The sequence below is a fragment of the Neolamprologus brichardi genome, chromosome 7 (genome assembly GCF_056152115.1).
Source record: "Neolamprologus brichardi isolate AB-2024 chromosome 7, ASM5615211v1, whole genome shotgun sequence".
NCBI classification, from domain to species: Eukaryota; Metazoa; Chordata; class Actinopteri; order Cichliformes; family Cichlidae; genus Neolamprologus; species Neolamprologus brichardi.
In genome coordinates, this window is record NC_142110.1 from 67,161,233 (window position 1) to 67,182,334 (window position 21,102).

The 21,102-nt window shown below is 42.3% G+C and overlaps 1 protein-coding gene across 2 annotated transcripts in view; it reads right to left on the reverse strand.

The window, feature by feature from the left end:
* The window catches only part of galnt18a (UDP-N-acetyl-alpha-D-galactosamine:polypeptide N-acetylgalactosaminyltransferase 18a), a 232,302-nt gene that overhangs the window by 115,729 nt on the left and 95,471 nt on the right, over nucleotides 1-21,102 (reverse strand). For both annotated transcript variants that reach the window (XM_087844204.1, XM_087844203.1), the window contains exon 2: nucleotides 71-278. In XM_087844204.1, coding sequence (XP_087700330.1) covers nucleotides 71-278 — 208 coding nt within the window. The remainder of the gene's footprint in view (nucleotides 1-70; nucleotides 279-21,102) is intronic.

A 21,102-nucleotide genomic window follows, 5' to 3' on the forward strand; every position in this document is an offset into this window, starting at 1 on the left:
GGAAACGCCAACATTCAGAATCACATCCTGTTAAATCCTTACAGGAGAACACCACCACACCGACACTCACCCGTCAGGCCGTAAATCTGGAATCGGGCGGGTGAGGGAGATGCGGTCGCTAAGGTAACCGTTGTAGCCATAGTACTTGAACTTCTTGAGGGCAACCCTTCGGCTTTCCGGGCCAAGGTCGTGACCCCAGTGGTTGAAGAGTGAGGAGGCGGGGTCTGAGGCTGCGTCTGACGAGGATGCCGCATCTTCCCCATCCTTCAGAGGAGTTTCTGTGGACAGAGAGAGAGAGCGGTCGATGACTAGGATTATACAGTTAACCCTTTATCACCCAGGTATTACACAGGCTGCCTGGAGTTATTTTGTACCTTGTGAATGCTTTGTGCTTCTGTAATAAACCAAATATGAGCGTAAATCTTCTTTATTTTCAGAAACCATTTGAATTTTTGTCTCTAGCACCAACAGGAACAGAGTTACGGTTAGGGATGGGTACCGGTATCCGGTGATCCGGTCATGATACATGGAATGATACACTTTAGATTCTAGCCAATCATTTTACGTTTCTGAGGATAGTAGGCGGGTCCAGGTACGTACGTTCTTTTAGAGCAGAGCTACAGATTAAAAATGCCCAAGGCGAAGCGGTCAAAGTCTGGCTGTACTTCACAGCAAAAGATGCAAACTCAGCAGCTGCAACAAGTGCTTTAAGCTGATACTGTGATACTGTCAAAGGAGGTAACACCTCAAATCTGATGAAACACCTGGCGACGCATAGCGTTTTGTTAAAAGCCGAGAAATGCGCCGTATTTGATAGCTTGCTGCGAGACCTCACACCGAGCACATCTACTGCGGGTGTGGTGCCTGTTATCGGACCCGGAGTTAGCAACATCCCCCAAAAACCCGAAGAGGAGAGTCCTGGCCCCTAGCCCTGCCAGTGTAGCAGAAATGATGAGGATGATGATGCAGCAGCAGCCGTTCTTCTCTGCGTGAGTAGCTTAATGTTGTTCGTGTGTAATTTACGTTGAGTAGGCTAACCACGTTATTACATTAATGTATGTAAGGTGAACTAGCAAACATCATCATAGCTACATGCGGCTGTCTTCTTGTTTGATGGCAGATACTCCCTTCACCCTGGCCAAAAAGGCTAAAATGACCAAAGAAAAAGTGGAAAACAGTCAAACATGAGAGGTTTTTGGACAAAGTTTGTGTTTTTTCCATTGTTTAAGCACTGCTTCCAGCCAAGAGTGATACCATATATGCCCCATAGCTGCAGAAAAGGCTAACATTGTTATCTTTTTACAAAAAAACAGCTGAACATGAGAGGTTTTAGGACCAATTTTGTGTTCTCCATTCTTTAAGCACCGTTTAAGCACCGGCACCATTTCAAAAGTACCGGTTTGGTACTGGTATCGGATAAAACCTAAACAATACCCATCCCTAGTTACGGTCATTTAAAGACGGGCCCCGATCGGCAAGACGGGGGGCCCCAAGTTTCCGTCAGCAGCGTTCATCACCCTCACCAACAACTGTGTTGCCAGATGCTTTTGACAACATTACACTGCAGGATGTAATGACAAATGAACTTCCGTCAGCTCTATTCACAGTGCTTTCTCAGGAGAAATGACTATGACCAAGTCTAAGCGCTCCGTGTGGTTATCAAACAAAACCTGTTGACTGAGGGCTGAAAGAGTCATTTCTGCAGCATCGGGGAAAAGGATGGAACTCAAATGCGATTGAAGAAACAGGGATTTTTATTGTCATTCCAAATAACACCATCAGGCAGCTGCGCAGATCCATTTGGTAAATGGTAAATGGTCTGTATTTATATAGCGCTTTACTAGTCCCTAAGGACCCCAAAGCGCTTTACATATCCAGTCATCCACACATTCACACACTGGTGATGGCAGCTACATTGTAGCCACAGCCACCCTGGGGCGCACTGACAGAGGCGAGGCTGCCGGACACTGGCGCCACCGGGCCCTCTGACCACCACCAGTAGGCAACGGGTGAAGTGTCTTGAAGGACACAACGACCGAGACTGTCCAAGCCGGGGCTCGAACCGGCAACCTTCCGATTACAAGACGAACTCCCAACTCTTGAGCCACAATTTGTTTCCATTTCTGCAGAAGTGGAAACAAATCCTCTAACGTGCCCCAATGTGACACCATTTGGTTTTCAGATCAGCTCGGACTTCTGCGCCACACATGCACATGGTGGAAAACAGTAACAACCAAAAACATGCTTTAGGCATATTTGGCGGTTTGAAATGATCGATTTAAAAAAATATAGCAGGCAAAGAGGCTTTAATGTATTCCGCTTTTCACTGTGCAGGCTGCAGGTTGTTTGTCCAAATCACCAAAAGATGGGGATCCTCTGAGAGAATGAAATATTCATGAACCGAGGCCGGCTGGAATTCCTCACTCAGGTGTGAAGGTGTTGAAAACACAGAAAGTATATAAACAAAAACTTTTTTCAATCCATAAAAATGAACTCAACACCGAGCCAGCACGGAAGTCACGATCTTGAATGTGTAATATACACCACAGTGGTTTGAATGCTTGAAGTTAAACTCAAACAAAATAAAAAAAAACAGAAATACGAATTAATTCAATTTTTCAAAAAGATCAAAAAGTATTTGTTTTCTTTTCCCATGACAGCGGTTGACAGTTGCTCAAAGCGCTGTCAACTTTTATAACCTGCTACTCACTTTTTTAAACCCCTTTTCATGGAGCCCACGTACTGTAGCGTTGGGCTGTCACGCTGTAAGACGTTTGACATTTGGCAGGACCCGCTGTGCTGTGCCAGGTTTGCATTTCACACAAGGTGACAACGTTTAGTACCTTCTGCTCAACAAGGGAAAGTTGGTAAGCTTAAAGTTCTCATCTACAACTTCCAACTGAACACTAAACATCATCACGACTGCAACTCATCACCCAAGAGCTCGTTATGATTGAGGATTGAATGAAAGCTTTATTGGCCATATGCAGGTTGCCCCGCAGAGGAATAGAAACAACCCCCCCCCCCCCTCCCCCTCCCCCCCGACTTACACACACAACATAGACATCACATGGGAATACAGGTCGGAGATCGGCAGCGTTACAGAAAAACACTGAAATAGTACACAACAATGGGAAAGTACAAGAGGAAAAAATAGACCTCTACTCATGCTGGGCACCTATGGGAGGACAGCATGAGAACATGAAACAAAAAAAAGGGTTGGGTAGGGGGTGAGGAGTAGTCCGAAGGAAACGCAGCAGTCATCCTGCACAGCCCTACCACTCCAGCGCGGCACACAGACCCGCCGTCTTCCCCCACAGGAAACAAGCATCGAAGGCGTACACCGATTCAGGGTACACCAGTCTGCCGCCGCATTAAAACCTGGTGGTTTTAATGCTTTACAAAACTTTACAAAGACACCAAGGCCCTTGCCAAAATCCCCCGATCCTAATCGGTTTTTAGCATCGGCACGTGTATTCTTGGACCTGTGGAAGTGGTTGCCGGCGGTCAGCAGGGGAAACGACTACCAGCAAATTGACGGGGTCGTCCTTGGTTTGCGTGGAAGACAGTGACTCGTCTGCAAACTACTCACGGCAAAAGTGAAAAAGTGCGACACAAACAAGAAACAGAGCATTTAGTAAAAGTAAAAGCTCTTATTTTAAATGTTACTTTGAAGGTGAATGTTTTCCACTTTTTTAAGTTTCAAGCAGAAAGTGACAAAGGGCCCCAAAGTGCTTTACACTACATTCAGTCATCCACACATTCACACACTGGTGATGGCAGCTACATTGTAGCCACAGCTGCCCTGGGGCGCACTGACAGAGGCGAGGCTGCCGGACACTGGCGCCCTCTGACCACCACCAGTAGGCAAACTTAGTATCTTACCCAAGGATATTTGGCATGCAGCTTTGAGCGTGCTCATTTGAAGCCTGCACATCTTTCATAGATATTGTGTTGTACTGTGTCTTTGCCCCCCAAACTATGTGCGACGTTGCACTGGTCTGCATTAAATATTTAATAAGACAATAAACTTTATGTATGGGATAATTTTGTACTGAACTGAAGTCACATATTGAGCAAGTTATCAACACATGACCGAACATGATGCCCAACCAAAGACAAATGTAAAAAAGCCTGAAAAAGAGGAGGGTCACACTCTGCTCCTCATATTTAAAAAAACAAACAAAACTGCATTGATCAAGATCAATGCAGTTCAATGCAGACATCATGACAGGTTTATTGGGATTACAAGAATACTATGGAGGAGTAATGGGCAATATGTAGTGATTTGTTATTAAGGTGACATTGAAGATGTCGGTGGATGTAAGCTGAATTTTGAAGGATTGCTAACATCACCCCAAACTACTAAGTTTCATCAGAATTGACTAAAACCTTTTTGGAGCTCTCACATTTATCGCACCAAAAACACAACCTTCTCTGCGGAGGTAAAAAGAAAAAGGAAAAACAAATGTCCAATAAGAAATGGCGATACATTTTCAGACACCTGAAAGGTGATAAATGATTCACTTCTATGTTCGTGGAAAAAGCAGAGGTGCAAAAATTGTCCAAAAACTCAGTTGAGCTCTTTAGTCACTTTTTCTTCAGAGGGGACGACTAACAAAACACAAACTCCATCACGTGATCGTGACTGGCTCATGTTCTGAGTTTTCTCCAGACGGGTAATTATGGCACATCACAGTAACATACTCCACAGGTTTCTACTGTGATTTAATTTTTGTTTCTGCAGTTTGACTTTAAGATTTTGACTCCAACCAGCCGAATATCTCTACTTCTATTCCCAGCCCTCAGTGGAGGACTGTGAAGTGCCTCCTTCCTACGGCAAATGGCTTTTTTTTATTACTTTGAACAGCAGTACTTCCCTCTTTGGTAATAACATACTCAGTGCCCTCGTGGGTGAAATGGCACCTCCCTCCAAGTCCACTCATAGCCTCATAATAAGCACCCTAAAAGCACTGCAAATGATTCGGTGTTCCATTTTTCTTGGCCACAAATGCATTCTGAGTCATGCAAAGTTTTTAAGAGTTTTAAGTCACCTCATTTGCAGCCATTTATATTCACTGATGCATTTAGTTAATGCATTGTGCTTTTCAGAACAGACAAAAAAAGAAAAAGCTGGAGAGGGGAAAAGAAAGATGGATGGCAGATTGAAGCCGTGTGTGTGTACTCTGTGCTCGGGTTGAGAACAGATGAGCAGAGGGAGTGCGCTGTGACCTGCACCGCACTGTGTTAGACAAACCTCATTACTAATTCAGTTGGACCAAGCTACCCTTTACAGCACAGCTGGAGGGCACATCATAGCTCTGTACAAGGCGTCAGGGAGAATAAAGTGGGACAATGCTGAGGTTGTGTCCGTGTGCGTATTATACAGTACCGAGTGTAATGTTTGTACAAATGATGTAGGTGCAACAGGGACACCGTGTTGATGGCGTGATATTAAAGTCAAATTTAGCGTACTACAAGTGTGGGAATGTGTGTGTGTCATTTACTGTGGATTTCCAAACATGGTGTTTAAACATGACTGATAAACATCAGAGAACAGCATCAAGTCAAGTAAAGTTCTGGGATATTGATCCGGTCAGTTAAGTAACAGAGGGGGTGTTAATCGGTATCAGCTGCTTTGGTGTTCGTGAAATTAACAACAGGAGCTCTAGAGGGGCAACAATGTCACAACCACCAAAACAGGAATGGTTTTACAGGTGGAGGCCACTGACATTTTCTCCTCCTCATGTTTACAGAGTCTCACGAGCATGGAGGAGATTCCAGGAGATAGACAGGGCCGTAGAGGGTCCTTAACCCTTTAAGACCTACCATAGAACCAAGTCCGTCAGAGCTTATATCATATGTTTACATGCTGTGGAGCCATTTTTGGGAGCATTTCAAGTTGCTATACATCAATACAACCATTACAGCCTAAATTTTAATAATATGCATGCATTAAGTGCATAGTAATTACAGAAATTGCAAAAAAGTGCAATAAACTACAAAAAAATTGAAAATCGTTTTTGTTTTTTAACATATATTTCTAGTTAGAGAAATTTAAGAGGCTTATCCCTCAAAACTGTAAATACAAAAAAGTTGCACAAAATAGTTTCCCACCACAGGAAATTTATTTTGAGTGTCTTCATAGTTTTATTTTTGAAATACACCAATTTTTATACACTGCAGGAAAAACGAAAATAAATATTATACTGCAAATTTGCAAAAAAGCAGCATATGCATCAAAATAAACTATTTCCAGCAGTGCAATATGAGTCCTAAGCATCCCAGAAACGACACAGAAAGTCATAAAGTCAAAGATAACTTTTAAAAACACCAGTATAGGCTCATGAGGCCTTGATGGTAAAAAACTACGTTTCCGCAAAATGATGTCACTTCCGGTTTCGGGCAGGTCATGGCGGACATGCGATAGTTCACGCCGATGGACGTAGGAAGTGTTATGAACAGCTGATCGGATCGGCAAAGCGTGTTTCTGGAATATTATGTTTTTGTTGTTGCAAGTGCTTTTTATGCAGTTTTTGCAAAGTTATATGTGGAAGGAAACTGTGACCGAGGACAAGCTGATGGCATAAGATGTAAGTACAACTCCTCCGGTTTCATATGCAAAAAAAATTATTGCGCTAGCTCACGTGGTTGCAGAGCTACAAGGATTTAAAAATAGTTACGCAAAACAGAGCGTGCTGCTCCGACCGGCTTTAAAGGGTTAAGCCACCAAAATCATAAACAGAGTCAATGAAGGTGGCAGAGAGCCCAACGCCATCTAGTGGGCCCTGAGCTCACTGCCTGGCACTGTGGAGCCCGACTGGCATCTGCCATAGAATACCAGAACCAGCAGTTCCACCATCGCCACCCTGTGATTTTCACAAATGAGAGCAGCACGTGTGTGGAGAACATTGTGCTGTCTGTAAGTGTGACGGCTTTAGTGATGGATCAGTGATTGCATATCCGTGGAGGGATACACAGGCCTATACAGGTTTGGCAACGCCACCCTGGCTGCCATCAGGTATCAGGATGAAACCGTTGGATTTGGGCTGGGACGAGAAATATGCTTTAAAATTCAACAGAATTGAAAAATACGTCTCACTCATGCTTCATATGAAAGTTAACGTGACCTGACTGGCAGATCGGGCAAACACAAACACACGTGTGAGATGGTCAGCACACAAATATGATGCTCGCTGTTGAGTCCAGCAGCAGCCATGACTGCACTGCTGCTGCAAACAGTGCAACTTTGTCCAGTCGTACCCTTGTGGGGCGTAGGAACTTGGCGCCACATCAATATCTGCTCAGCTGTAATTACACACAACACAATGCACAAATCCAGAAAAGAATGAGAGTGAGGTAACACAATTTGAAAAGAAAATCAGCATTTATGGCCTTAAAAAGAAGGTTTGGTGACGCAAAGGAGGAAAACGTCATCTACTAATCTAATAAAATGGAATCTAGAAAGAAACAGACAGGAGGAAGAAAAAATAATGATGACAAGAGCACAAAACACAGAGGACAAAGAAGTGCCGACAGGATGCTGAGTGAGGTACGAGAGAGTGATGGAGAGGACGAGAGGCAGAGAAAGTGATGAGGAGAACAAGGATGAAAGGGATGTGACAGAAGGTATTCATCCCCGGGCATCTGTAAACTAGGAAACCCTGAGCTTTGTCTCATCCGATTGTGGAGAGACACACTTTTATTAGCTCAGACAGACACCATGACAGTTACACACAAACGCACACACACTTCCTGCAAACCTGAGGGCATCAGAGCTGGACTCCCTGCAACCTAATGGATTAGAGATGAGACGCACTGCTGGGTGACAAAGTGGCTCACCTTGTCCTCCAGTCACTTTATGCAAAATTGACATATGATTGGCTCGGCAGGCTGCACGCTGCGACCGGCTCTCCAGCCTCAGCACGACCTCTGCAATCAGAGCTGAGATCAGCCTCAATCAGGACTGAGAGCAGGACTATTCCAGATTAGAGTCACTGTAAACAATGTGCGAATGACCACCAAAAATATAGAAGCTGTGCTCTAAACTGAGTTTATACATTATTAAAAGAAACTATGCAAACACTTATTTGGACAAGGGGTTGCAAATGTTTGATTTTGTATACCGTATTTCCCGGACTACAAAGCGCACCTGAATATTAGCCGCACGAGCTAAAATCAGGGGAAAATCCTGTTTTGGACATACATTAGCCACACCTACGGAGCCCCGCAGGGGACATGGGAGAAAAAATAAAATTAAGACAGACTTTTGCGAGATCTCGCAAAACGTTTGCGAGATCTCGCAAAACAAACTCGGGATCTCGCAAAACTAACTCGGGATCTCGCAAAACAAACTCGGGATCTCGCAAAACTTTTGCGAGATCTCGCAAAAGTTTTAGCCGCAGTTTTAGCTCAAAGTTTTAGCTTGAAGCTAACGGGAGGTCCCGTTAGCTTCGAACTAACGGGAGGTCGAGACCTACTACAGCCGGGAGGAACACCGCTTTCCCGGCACATCGTGCCTCGACCTCCCGGTCGGCTTCGAGCCAGCGTCCGAAGAATGCGGCTAAAACGTTTGCGAGATCTCGCAAAAGTCTTGCGAGATCTCGCAAAACAAACTCGGGATCTCGCAAAACCAACTCGGGATCTCGCAAAACTTTTGCGAGATCTCGCAAAACAAACTCGGGATCTCGCAAAACCAACTCGGGATCTCGCAAAACTTTTGCGAGATCTCGCAAAACAAACTCGGGATCTCGCAAAACTTTTGCGAGATCCCGAGTTTGTTTTGCGAGATCCTGAGTTAGTTTTGCGAGATCTCGCAAAAGTCCGTCTTAAATTTTTTTTTTCTCCCATGTCCCTTGCGGGGATCCGTACACACCTGACTAAAAGCCGCAGGTGTTTCAATGTTGACTTATCATATGTAAGAGAATATGCACAAAGGGAATTGTCAGGAAAGAGATGGCTGTTTGGAGACACACCCCTTTTATTAATATTTTGAAAAAAAATTAGGTGTACATATTTGTATAACTTTTTAGGTGATTGTGGATGTTTTCACACTTTTCCACGCTGTCAGATTCCACTGGTGGAGTTGAGCATAACTTGCTTTTCGCAAGTTTATCGCCGCTCGTCATCCACACCTCCCGCTGAACGCGCAGCGCTACTTTGAAGTTTGTTTTTCGCGCTACTTCGTACGGCACTATGTTGCCTGGCGGATGGACATGTGACCAACATACCACTCTTGAACCCCGATACTGTGTGTCTGATCACATGCCCTTCCGCCAGGCAACGTAGTGCCGTACAACAGCGGAACAAACAAAACAAATCGTCTTACGATATCACAAAAATCATGGACAATCCTTAGAAAAGCCGCACCTGACTAAAAGCCGCAGGGTTCAAAGCTTCAAAGCAAAAAGTAGCGGCTTATAGCCCGACAATTACGGTATTTTGGATGTGAAATCTATTGTTATCCACTTTTACTGAAGCTCGAACGAACAACATGAATATATATATAGTGGAGGTCTCTAAGAAATGTTCCTTTATTTCAAGGAAAGTAACAGAAAAATGACATTAAATTAATCAAATATGACAAAACGACATCATTATTAGTAAATCACTGAATATTTGAACCTACGTAGAAGCTTTTTCACAAGTGTGTTTCAATGGCACACTGTGTTACCTAATGCTAATCATCATTTTAAAAGGCTACTTGGTTATTAGAAAACATATTTAGAAACCTGTTATTACATAAATGGTAAATGGCCTCCATTTGTATAGCTGGTCCCTAAGGACCCCAAAGCGCTTCACACTACATTCAGTCATTCACCCATTCACACACTGGTGATGGCAGCTACATTGTAGCCACAGCTGCCCTGGGGCGCACTGACAGAGGCGAGGCTGCCGGACACTGGCGCCACCGGGCCCTCTGACCACCACCAGTAGGCAAACATGGGGTTAGTATCTTGCCCAAGGATATTTGGCATGCAAATATCAGGAGGCAGCCTGGGATCGAACCACCGACCTTCTGATTAGTGGCTGACCTCCTCTGCCACCAGAGCTACAGCCACCCCTCATTACATAAAATGATTAGAAAAACACATTTGTTTAGCTGAGTGTCTGCAGCATCAACTGTCGTCGGTTCAAAAGAATAACGGTGGTCTAAAACTAATCAGAATATTTCCTCCTGAAGGGTTTTCCCTCGACTCAACCGCTCTGCCTCTAATCCGAATAAAAGACAAGTTGTAGGCCCCAATGTAAAACTGTGCGAGAGTTTATAGTCGGGGAATCGGATGCCTCATAGATCCAGCCAACCAGCCAAACACTGACGTACCTACAGCCTCAGTTCCCTTTCTTTATGACCTCAGTAAACACTTTCTGCATCAGTTTATGGGCTCTAGTGCTAGTTTGAAGTCTTAAAACAATACAACATGATGTCCTGATTGATAAAGAAGGTCGTTACCAACCATCCTTCCTTCCTCACTGCGTCCCATTTAACAAAACAAAACCAACACGATAATGGCAAAACAGACAGCATGAGGCTTCACAACAGGGCCAAGAAACTGGATGATACCAGCGTGGCTACATCTATCTTGTATAAACAGTCTATAGAGTTCGGGAAAAAATACAACAACAACCCATTACTGCTGCTGAACGCCTCCTAAAAGCTGCTTCAGACACATTCTGACAGTTTCTTCATCACCAAAGCTGCGACCGGCATCATTTCTGAAAACACAAAAACATAACAACTCCAAAGCACTATTCTGTTTTGATGATCATGTCATGTAAAAATGCGGCGCTCGTTCGGCGTGATGGAAAACTTGGCCACCTCCAGCACACTGCTGTCGCTCAAACACCGGCTGGGTAACAGCACAATCCGTGAGAGCTCACCAGCTGGGCTGTCAGTTGAGGTTTGACTGACAGTCGGCTGGTAGATGAGGAGATGAAGTGTTGGATGGCAGATTTTTCGAGGGAAGTGGAATTCAGTAAAAGGGTTAAAGAGTTACTAAAACGATTTTAAACTCTAAACAGAACTGCAAACAAAATCGAGGAATATCACAGCTGCACAAAGTCTGAGTCTGGATCTGTTTGTGCCTTTGGCTGTCAATCTTCCAACCAAATGCTGACTCGCAAACATCCACCGAAGAACGGAGAATAAAATAACCCAGAGACAGAAGAAGAATGCTCATAACTAAAGTGACGGAGACGTCTTTGAGGACAGAGTCGCTATTATTAGCACACGAGTACGGGGCCGTTAGCGCGGAGTGGAAGTGCTGGAGGGTTGTGATGATGATTCAGAGCTGGATCTTATTTAGGGAGGAATAATTGAATGATGTCACGACAAAAAGGAGATTGGAGATTGTATCTTATTAGCAATCAGCTGTTATTTTGAGGGAATGAAATCTTGGAATGCTTGTTTTTGATTCGCTGCGTTAAATCTCAGTGTAAAATCAGCAGCCTCGTGTTGAGTGTGTGGGATACAAACAGCTTAAACTGACGAAGACCTTAAATGGGACACGAGCCCGATTTGCAAAACACCATGCGTGGATGTTAACCCCCCCCAAAAAAACACTCAATTAGACCTCCGCACATCCTCTGTGTACTTTCAAGTTGCTCATCAGCTCTGCTCCAAAACACTGCTGTTTTGCAGGAACCTATCCCAGCAGGCGTTGCGCTTGTAACACAAACACGCGCCCACACACACCCGAGGATTTGAAAGAATTTGTTTTCGTGGAGAGAATCTCATTTGCTCTGCAAGCCCCGCAACGTTGTCTCCCTGCGAAAGCTTTTTGTGTTCCAATATTTAAAGAGGCATAAGGGAAAACACAGGCAATTCATTTGCCTTTTGTACCGACTCCGAGTCCCCTTCAAACCACACGACGGCTTCTTTTTCGTATCAAAGCGAGCAATGACTCACAAAAAGCGCTTTTTCCATCGCTTGCTATGCGTTTGTTTGTGTTGCCAAGAGCATGCTCGCACAAGAGTCATTTGCAAAATGTTGTGTGGCTCCCAGCTGGGGCAAAACGGGAGCCCATCTGCAGATCCACAAAGTAAAGGGCAACTAGTTTTTCCCCCGAAGTTTCTCGCTGCTTATTTTACAACGACGCATACTGACAGAGAGAGAGCGTGATGTCTCACAGAGAGCGAGAGAGGGAGGGATGGGGGCCTTTGTGCCAGAGTTCACACGTGATTAATTTAATCAAGCTGTGAGCAGATGGTGATCTCTGTCTTCCTCCTCTCCCCTCAGGTATGAATAATGTGTTTAATGGATCACACCTGGACAAGTCAGATCTGTACTTACAGCAGAGTGAGAGGGACGCAGACGCGTTAGCCGTTTTTACAAGTGGATTTTGTCGCATTGCTGGCTTCGTACATCTGTTTAGATCGGTGCACTTTTAGCAATCAAACCTTTGTCTCCAGAGGAGAGGGAGGTGTCGCAGACAGAACTATACGCCGCACGATATCTGCCACTTCCTGTGCGAGGAGGAGAACAGCAGTCTGTCAAGCGCAGATGGATTTCAGGAACAACAGTAGTTCAACATTCTGGGAAATACCCGATTGCTTTATTTCCTCAAGTGAGATAAGAAGATCAATAGTAATCTCATGTGTAGTACAGAGCAAAAGCTGGGATGGTGTTCAGTCTAGCTTAGCATAAAGAATGCGAGGGGAAGGAGACAGCACACATATATGTCCAGAGAATCAGAAAAAACAACAGAAATCAGTCCAATTACCACAGAGACGAAAAAGATGAGTTGGAAGTGTTGCTGGAGCTGCTACTTGACAAACAGATGTGTTGCAGTCATTATGAGCGGTTGGCTGAGCATGTACTCGTTGTCACTGCATGCTGAAACCTGGGTGTCAGTCTTTATATATGGTGCACATTTCAGTCATACACTTATTTTTAAATTTAAATTTATTTGTAAAATTGTAAGAGGGGTAATGTCACTTGTAATGGAAATTGTGTATTTTGTTTGAGTGTTTTTTTTATTTTATTTTATTTATTTATTTTTTATAATTTTTAATATTTACATGTTTACATTTTCAGAATTGTAAAACCTTATTGTGGATGTAAGAGCCAAATTATGTGGACATTTTGCATCCAACTCATTGTGTAACATTTTATTTGGTGGTATTTGATGGTTTGGGCTCCAGGAAGACTAGCAACCACTGTTGTGGAAGCTAATGGGGTTCCTTATAAATAAACAAATAAACAAATAAACACTTATTTCATGCAATCGGCTACTTCTAACTCTAAAAATCATTTGGAGGGTCTGTATGCAGAACAAGCTAATAATTCACGTCATTGTTTTCTTTCAGGTCCCAAAACTCCAAAGAAAATCGTGAGATGAAGTTCAGTCCTCGAATTAACAGAGTCGTGGTCTAGCAGAGAGCTAGGAGGTCAACGCCAGTTTAAAAGGGTGATTTATATAAAAATCACTGACATACAGCTTTCTAGAAAGAGGCTGAAAATATTTTTTCACTTAATATTTAATATTAGGATGTTTTTGACACTTTCCCACCGGCTTTCTTGCTTTTCACCCTAATGCTCATTATCTGTCATTTGCAGGTATAATCATATATATATATATATATATATATATATATATATATAATATATATATATAATATATATATATATATATAATATATATATATAATATATATATATATATATATATATATATAATATACATAATATAATATATATATATATAATATACATATAATATACATAATATATTATATTATATATATAAAATATATATATATATATATATATATATATATATAGATAATATACATAATATAATATATATATAATATACATAATATATATACATACATACATATATAATACATACATACATATATAAATATACGACAGCTATGTATATTTTGTAAGAATAACACAATTAGTGTGTGTGTGTGTGTGTCCACTCTCCTCCCATATCAAACATGGAACATTGTTCACTAACGCAAACATTATACCTGCAGGATTGCACTGGTAGCTTGTCATGCCTCTGACCATAAAATATCTTTTTTAGAGCAAATTCCACAAAGCATGTCATGTGTGGTTTTACCGGTGATGCTACAGAGGAAAAATCTCCCACTGTTAGCTAACTAGCTAACTCGGGCATTATCATTAATACCGCGGAAGCACTAGCTGGTAGTCGGGCCGTACGCGTGTCTTAGTGCAGTTGAACATAATCCACAAAGTCCGCTTGTAGTCGAAAAACAAACAGGCAAACATTTATTTCCACAGTTTTGAAATACAGTTTGAATGTTCCTGTACACTGCAAACACGGTAAGAAACTGTTTTTCTCCACAGCTAGCTAAAGCCCCCGTTGCTCCACACTGCCCATCGCGAACGCTCCCCCCGTGCACAGTTACCGTGTCTTAAAGGAACAGTACGTAAAAATTAAATAAGGGAAAAAAATTCCAATTTAACTGTAAATCTTACGCTAAACAAATTATAAAGTAAAAACTGAAATTCTCCATTATCTTACACTTATCCTTATCCAAAATGATTCAAATTATTAACAAATATACACTCTGTGGAATCTTTATCCTATACAATCATTGACACTGATGTCAGATCCTCATTTTGTGGCTGAAATGTGACTTCAGAGGTCCATGAATGCGCCTCCTATCACTGCCATGCCATGTTATGGCTTCTCAATACCCTTTCTCGCCTGTCACACACACTCAGGAGGAAGCTGCTATCATCATCATCATCATCATCTCAGTGGGGGACCTGTCAAGTCTGGTATTCTATGGCTGATCCCAATTGGGCAGAGCACAGGGCCCCCTAGATGACACTGGGCCACCTCTATGGAGTCTGTTTATGATGATGGTCAGAGATATTCACACCAGTGACCTGCTGGAGGTCATTCTGTGGCTCTGGCAGTGCTGATCCTGTCCCCCTGAGAAGCAGATACATGTCCTGGGTTAAGGGCCTTCTACGACCCTGTCCAGCACTCCTAGAGTAACTGCCTGTCTGCCTGTAATGGAGACACAACAAACCATCCTGCAGGATTGGACTACCTATGCAACCTCTGTAGGGTGCAGGTACCCCCTTCATGCTACCAGTAGTGACACTGACCCTAAAACTAGAGGGAAAAAACAGCCATAAAAGATGAGGAGGGTAACAAATATCAGTGTCATCCAGCTGTAACGCCATCCCTGTTTTGGGTGTTTCTCATTGTCCCCCTCTGGTGTTCCTGTTGGGCTTCTTTAAATACAACAGTCATGGTTAAAAACATTCATGTAATGAAGCAGATGTCTGAAAGGGTCTATTCAGCTGAGGACTTTGAAGAAGATGATGCAAGACATTGTTCATAATTTGCTGTCTGCAGTTAGCAGCAGACTCCCTCTCTGCGATAACCCTCACCTCATTGTTCACTGTGGAATAATCCAGTGTGTGTTTATTTCCTCCCTCTCTGCGCCGTCTCTCTGACTCAAAATGTGACAGACTGCAGATTAAAGATCAGAGAGGCAGATTCCATTATGAAGCCATTTCCCTCCTTTACCATGCTAACAACCTTTTAAAACCATCTGCCATCATTTTCTCCCCATCACGCTGTCTTCGTAGCGTGATGGCCGCTACAAATGACTTCCATTCCTTCTTCCTGTCTGTCTCGCAGTCTACATACTGTGTCTGTGCGGGCGTGCAAAGATAGCAGATCTCGTTTCCCTCTTCAGCTCAGTCACAAACATTATCCATAATGGCTCTCAGGGGAGACGCACATACTGTGATGCCAACACACAGGAACAAGTGTGTCCTTAAAACACACACCACGGGAATTGTTCGTGACAAGAGGGAATTCTGCGTTTTGATCGAAGCTCGACTGAAGTCTGGATTCTCCAATTGCTCACTTTCAGAAATCAATACAGATTGAGTGGGTCTTCCTGTAAATCCATATGGCTCCCTGCTGCAACAGACGGCTCCACTGCTCCACTAATTACATTACAGCAGCACTGATAAGGTTTCATTGTCTCATACGAGAGGATGATCAGGACAATACGATTGCCGTAAAAGACATTTCTCGGAAAAGTTTTCTTAAAATAAACGAGACACAAGACGAGGAGAGATTTTCTCATCATACACAGATGATACCGTGTTCTCGAATGTGCTCATCTACTCTGGTGAGATGAGAGAACGTGCCCCCACCCTCACACCCCCACTTGTTAAAACAGCAAATGAAACAAACGATTCGAAAACAGACGATAAATCAAAGTGTGCAAACAGACGTCCAAGAACGGATGAAAACCGCTGGCGTCAAGTTGAAAGTGACACGATAACACCAATCAGACACAACACCTGCTTGATTATGCAGCGTTTTGTCAGTCGTTATGTTCCTTGTTCTTCTAAATTCACTTTCCACCAGTGTAGTGCGAGCACAGTTTGCCAAGGTAAGCTAAACACTTACTGTATGCTCGGGGAAATGATTCTGTTATTGGAAAGCAAAAACTACAAGTTTAGCTACTCTTCCTGTCGACCATTGTTACACTTTAAAAGAGTTTGAAAAAATGTAACAAAGTTCAAAAAGAGATGCCATAATTTAATTCTTTAATGGCCAGCTTATGTTTATCAATATCAATAACTACTCTATAGATCATCGTGAAGAAAGTTGCAGGTTGTAGAGTCTCCTTTAGCAACATTTTCTATATGACTTTATAAGGAACCTATCGCAGCATTATGGAGGAATTGTAGCCCCACTTCTTTACCTTTACAGCGGAGTTTGAGCCACTGCAGCACCTTGACTCTAGAATATTTTGGTATACAGAGGAGTTCACGGTCAACTCACTGAACCCAAAGTCACGTCCCAGATCATGTGACTGCAAAACAAGCCCACATCAACCTTGCATTATGGCCAAACTTCTCCAAACAAGCAGTACTTCAGTCTATTTCTGTAAAGGGAGTTGGTTCTCCCTGTGAAACATAATAATCCTCCTTTATGACCCTTATAGTGACCATTATTCGCAACCAGTGTTGGTCAAGTTACTTGAAAAAAGTAATCAGTAACTAATTACTGATTACTTCCCCCAAAAAGTAATCCTGTTACTTTACTGATTACTTATTTTCAAAAATAATTAGTTACTTAGTTACTTAGTTACTTAGTTACTTTTTAAAAACACGATTTACAACCTGAATAGGTGATAAAGTGATAGATCTTTCAGCCCAATTCTACTTTTTCTGTATAATCATACAAAATGTAATCAAATGGAAAAGTCTCTTTTTAAAACTTGTTTTATTAGTTTTAATCTTTTAACTTTATGCATCAAGCAAACATTTAATTATCTGCAACATTCTCTGACTGGAAGAAATTAGTTTAACATTTAAACCTATTTTCTGCACATTCCAGCACATAAAATAAAATATTTTGTGTGTTTACACTCAGTCTTTCAAATAGATGCAAGTAAAACACAGCAGAAAATAAATAAAGTCAAAGACTAGCGGTCCTGTTGCTCTATTTTCACCTGTAAAGCAGGAGTGGGGTAGGCGGAGGTTTACCCTGGTGCAGGTGTGCAGCGGTCAGTGGAAGAATCCGCGAGTTTCTCTGTGAGTTTCCCATTACGTCGTAGCTACTCGGTGCTTGTTTGGAAGTTTAGGGTTTTTTCGCTGTAAAAAGAAGTTTTCTTCCCACGCACAACGGACACTAATGTTTTTGTCACTTTTTATGGAATCAAACTCAAAGTAAGGTCAGTACTTCCACGCTTTAAATGCTGCACGCTCATACTCTCTCTGCACTCGATATATGATCCATTGTTGATCTGCACACAGCTGTTGTCACGAACGTCGCACTCGCTTACGTCACTGTCATGAGACATTCTCGCAAGAAAATCACGGTTTTAGTAACGCAGTAACGCAGCGTTCCTACGGGAAAGTAACGGTAATCTAATTACCCTTACTTACCCTTAGTAATCCCTTACTTTACTCGTTACTTGAAAAAAGTAATCAGATTACAGTAAAGCATTACTGTAATCTGATTACTAACACTGCCCATCTCTGTTCGCAGCTTAATAATTTACTTACAACCCTCTGGTTGTGTGCACCCCCACCCCTTACTTTAGTATTCCTGGCCAGTCAGTTTTAACAGCTCTTAAATTAACATAAGAAACATTTTTCACCACCAAATCCAGTTTTGTTCAGTAAGTTGTAAAAGCGGGCTTTTCATTTTGTCATTCAGTGGGCCATTCAGGTGGTAGGAGGTGGTGAGGAAGGTGGGGGGTGGATGCCCATTCATTTCCTATGGTGAACACCACAGATGTAACAAAGTTGATTAAAACACTCAAAATTCTACGAAAGAGGTGCTCATCACGTTTATATGTTCATGTGCACAGTGAGGAGGATGTCATAAGGGCTCGAGGCAATCAGATGTAAAACACAATATTTATGAATTTTTGAATTTGTAAATCGGTAAGAAAATGAAAGCAGTGAGTCCATGAACTCATGTGGGTTCATCGAGGTCAGCTGAGGTGTGTTTTGCAGCCACAGGGTTGCATCATTGCAAGTGTAGAGTCACTAATGTGAGAGCTGAACACAACAAATACAATTTGACATAAATCTATAGCAAAAGACATAGCAGAACAAAGCCATGCTAAATAAACGTGTTCATTTCAACCTAGCTTGACTTACGGCCTTCCTGAACAAAAGATCTGCAAATTTTTGTGGTTGTCAGTTTCATTTAATCTGGAAAAAAATAGATAATAACCAGAGAAAAGAAAAGACTCTTTTTTTATAGCCGATTAGCTACACAGCCATTATGAGAATCATCATCAATAAGTATATGACCTGTTTGAAGTGCAGAACATATGGTTGGACAAACACACACAAACAAAGAGTTTTTAGATTTATGCGAGTTAAAATCATGTTAAACAGGCAGTAAAAACTGCTGTGGGATAAACAGGCAAACAAAATAACAAGTGGCATTTCCTCCTCTGTGACCCTCGGCATATTCCTGGTTGAAAGAAATAAACAAATTAGATCCAGAGAAATGTCATCTTTATGCAAATGAATTGCTACCCCCAAAACAATACCGTCCAGCAGCCCCCTCTCCTAGCACACATCAGCATTTGCTGCGTTTAAAATATTCAACAAAAACAGATTGGGAAGGGTTTTTTTTGTTTTTTCTCCTTCGTCTGAACAAGACATTTGCATTTGCAGCAGCGTGTTTGCTTTAAGAGTGCAATATGCTTGAGTTCTGGGGGCATAATCAGAGGAACAGAAGGGCATGCATGTTCTCTAAAAGAAGAGACCCCGGAGACACCGAGAGAGAAAAAACTCTGTTACTGGCGCTTCGGGAAGCCAATTAGCACACAGCAGCAGAACAGCAGGTTTGTTGTGAGGAGGGAAGAAGAGAGAGGAAGAGGAGAGAATTTAAAACATGTCAGACTTTTGTGTTCTCTGTACGGTAAAGAGTTAAACTGTTGCTTGAAATACAGATATTCAAATCAGTCTGAGGTTTAGCTCATTTACGCAGACAAACAGAGAGAGGTCATGAAGATTAAAGAGGTAATTGTAGCCTGGAGAAAGCGACAAAACTCAAAGGCAAACAGCTACAAAAGCCAGGTGCTGGAATCGGAGGAGCCGTTTCACCGTCACAAGCCCGTGAAATCATTCACGCTGTCAGAGCTGACCGTGACACCAGAGGTCTGAGGAGAAAGATATGCTTATTCATAAGAAAGAAGGCATTCTCTTTAGCTTCTGACCGATTTCACCTCTCAAATACGTTCAGCAACAAATCTGAAAAATGTTCAAAACAAACACAATAAGCGTCTTTGGGGAGCGATTTCAACGATGAAAAACAGCTTACATTAACCCTTTAAGACCTACCATAGAACAAGTCCGCCAGAGCTTATGTTATATGTTTACATGCTGTGGAGCCATTTCTGGGAGCATTTCAAGTTGCTATACATCAATACAACCATCATAGCCCAAATTTTAATAATATGTCTGCATTAAGTTCATAGTAATTACATAAATTGCAAAAAAGTGCAATAAACTACAAAAAAATTGAAAATCGTTTTTGTTTTTTTAACATATATTTCTAGTTAGAGAAATTTAAGAGGCTTATCCCTCAAAACTGTAAATACAAAAAAGTTGCACAAAATAGTTTCCCACCACAGGAAATTTATTTTGAGTGTCTTCATAGTTTTATTTTTGAAATACACCAATTTTTATACACTGCAGGAAAAACGAAAATAAATATTATAATGCAAATTTGCAAAAAAAGCAGCATATGCATCAAAATAAACTATTTCCAGCAGTGCAATATGAGTCCTAAGCATCCCAGAAACCACACAGAAAGTCATAAAGCAAAGATAACTTTTAAAAACACCAGTATAGGCTCATGAGGCCCTGATGGTAAAAAACAAACAAACTACATTTCCACGAAAATGACGTCACTTCCGGTTTCGGGCAGGTCATGGCGGACATGCGATAGTTCGCGCTGATGGACGTAGGAAGTGTTATGAACAGCTGATCGGATCAGCAAAGCGTGTTTCTGGAATATTATGTTTTTGTTGCTGCAAGTGCTTTTTATGCAGGTTTTGCAAAGCTATATGTGGAAGGAAACTGTGACCGAGGACAAGCTGATGGCATAAGATGTAAGTACAACTCCTCCGGTTTCATATGCAAAAAAATTATTGCGCTAGCTCACGTGGTTGCAGAGCTACCGGGATTTAAAAATAGTTACGCAAAACGGAGCGTGCTGCTCTGACCGGCTTTAAAGGGTTAATAAACTGGGAGAAGCGTATGCTGAAGCACACCATCGCTCTGCCTCTTCACTGAAATCTTGTAGGATCGATGGCGTCACGGTGCCTACAGAAGGAGCCACAGGAAAATCCCAGAGGTGGCACACATCTGGGCCTAACCCTGATGCTCAGGTTTGGCGCTGCGGGCAGCTGTGTATGCCTAAAGTCAAAGCGAGCTGCAGAGGCTTGACATAGAGCGAGAGCTTTCTGGGTTAGACGTGGGCCAAATGTCACAGCACACCTGGCGTCTGGCTGAGTTGAGGCAGCCTGTGAATCACCGCTGTCAGGCAAAACCAAATGTTGCCCGCAGACAGCTGCCGATATGGCCCAGAAATGAATTACCATCTGGAGTCC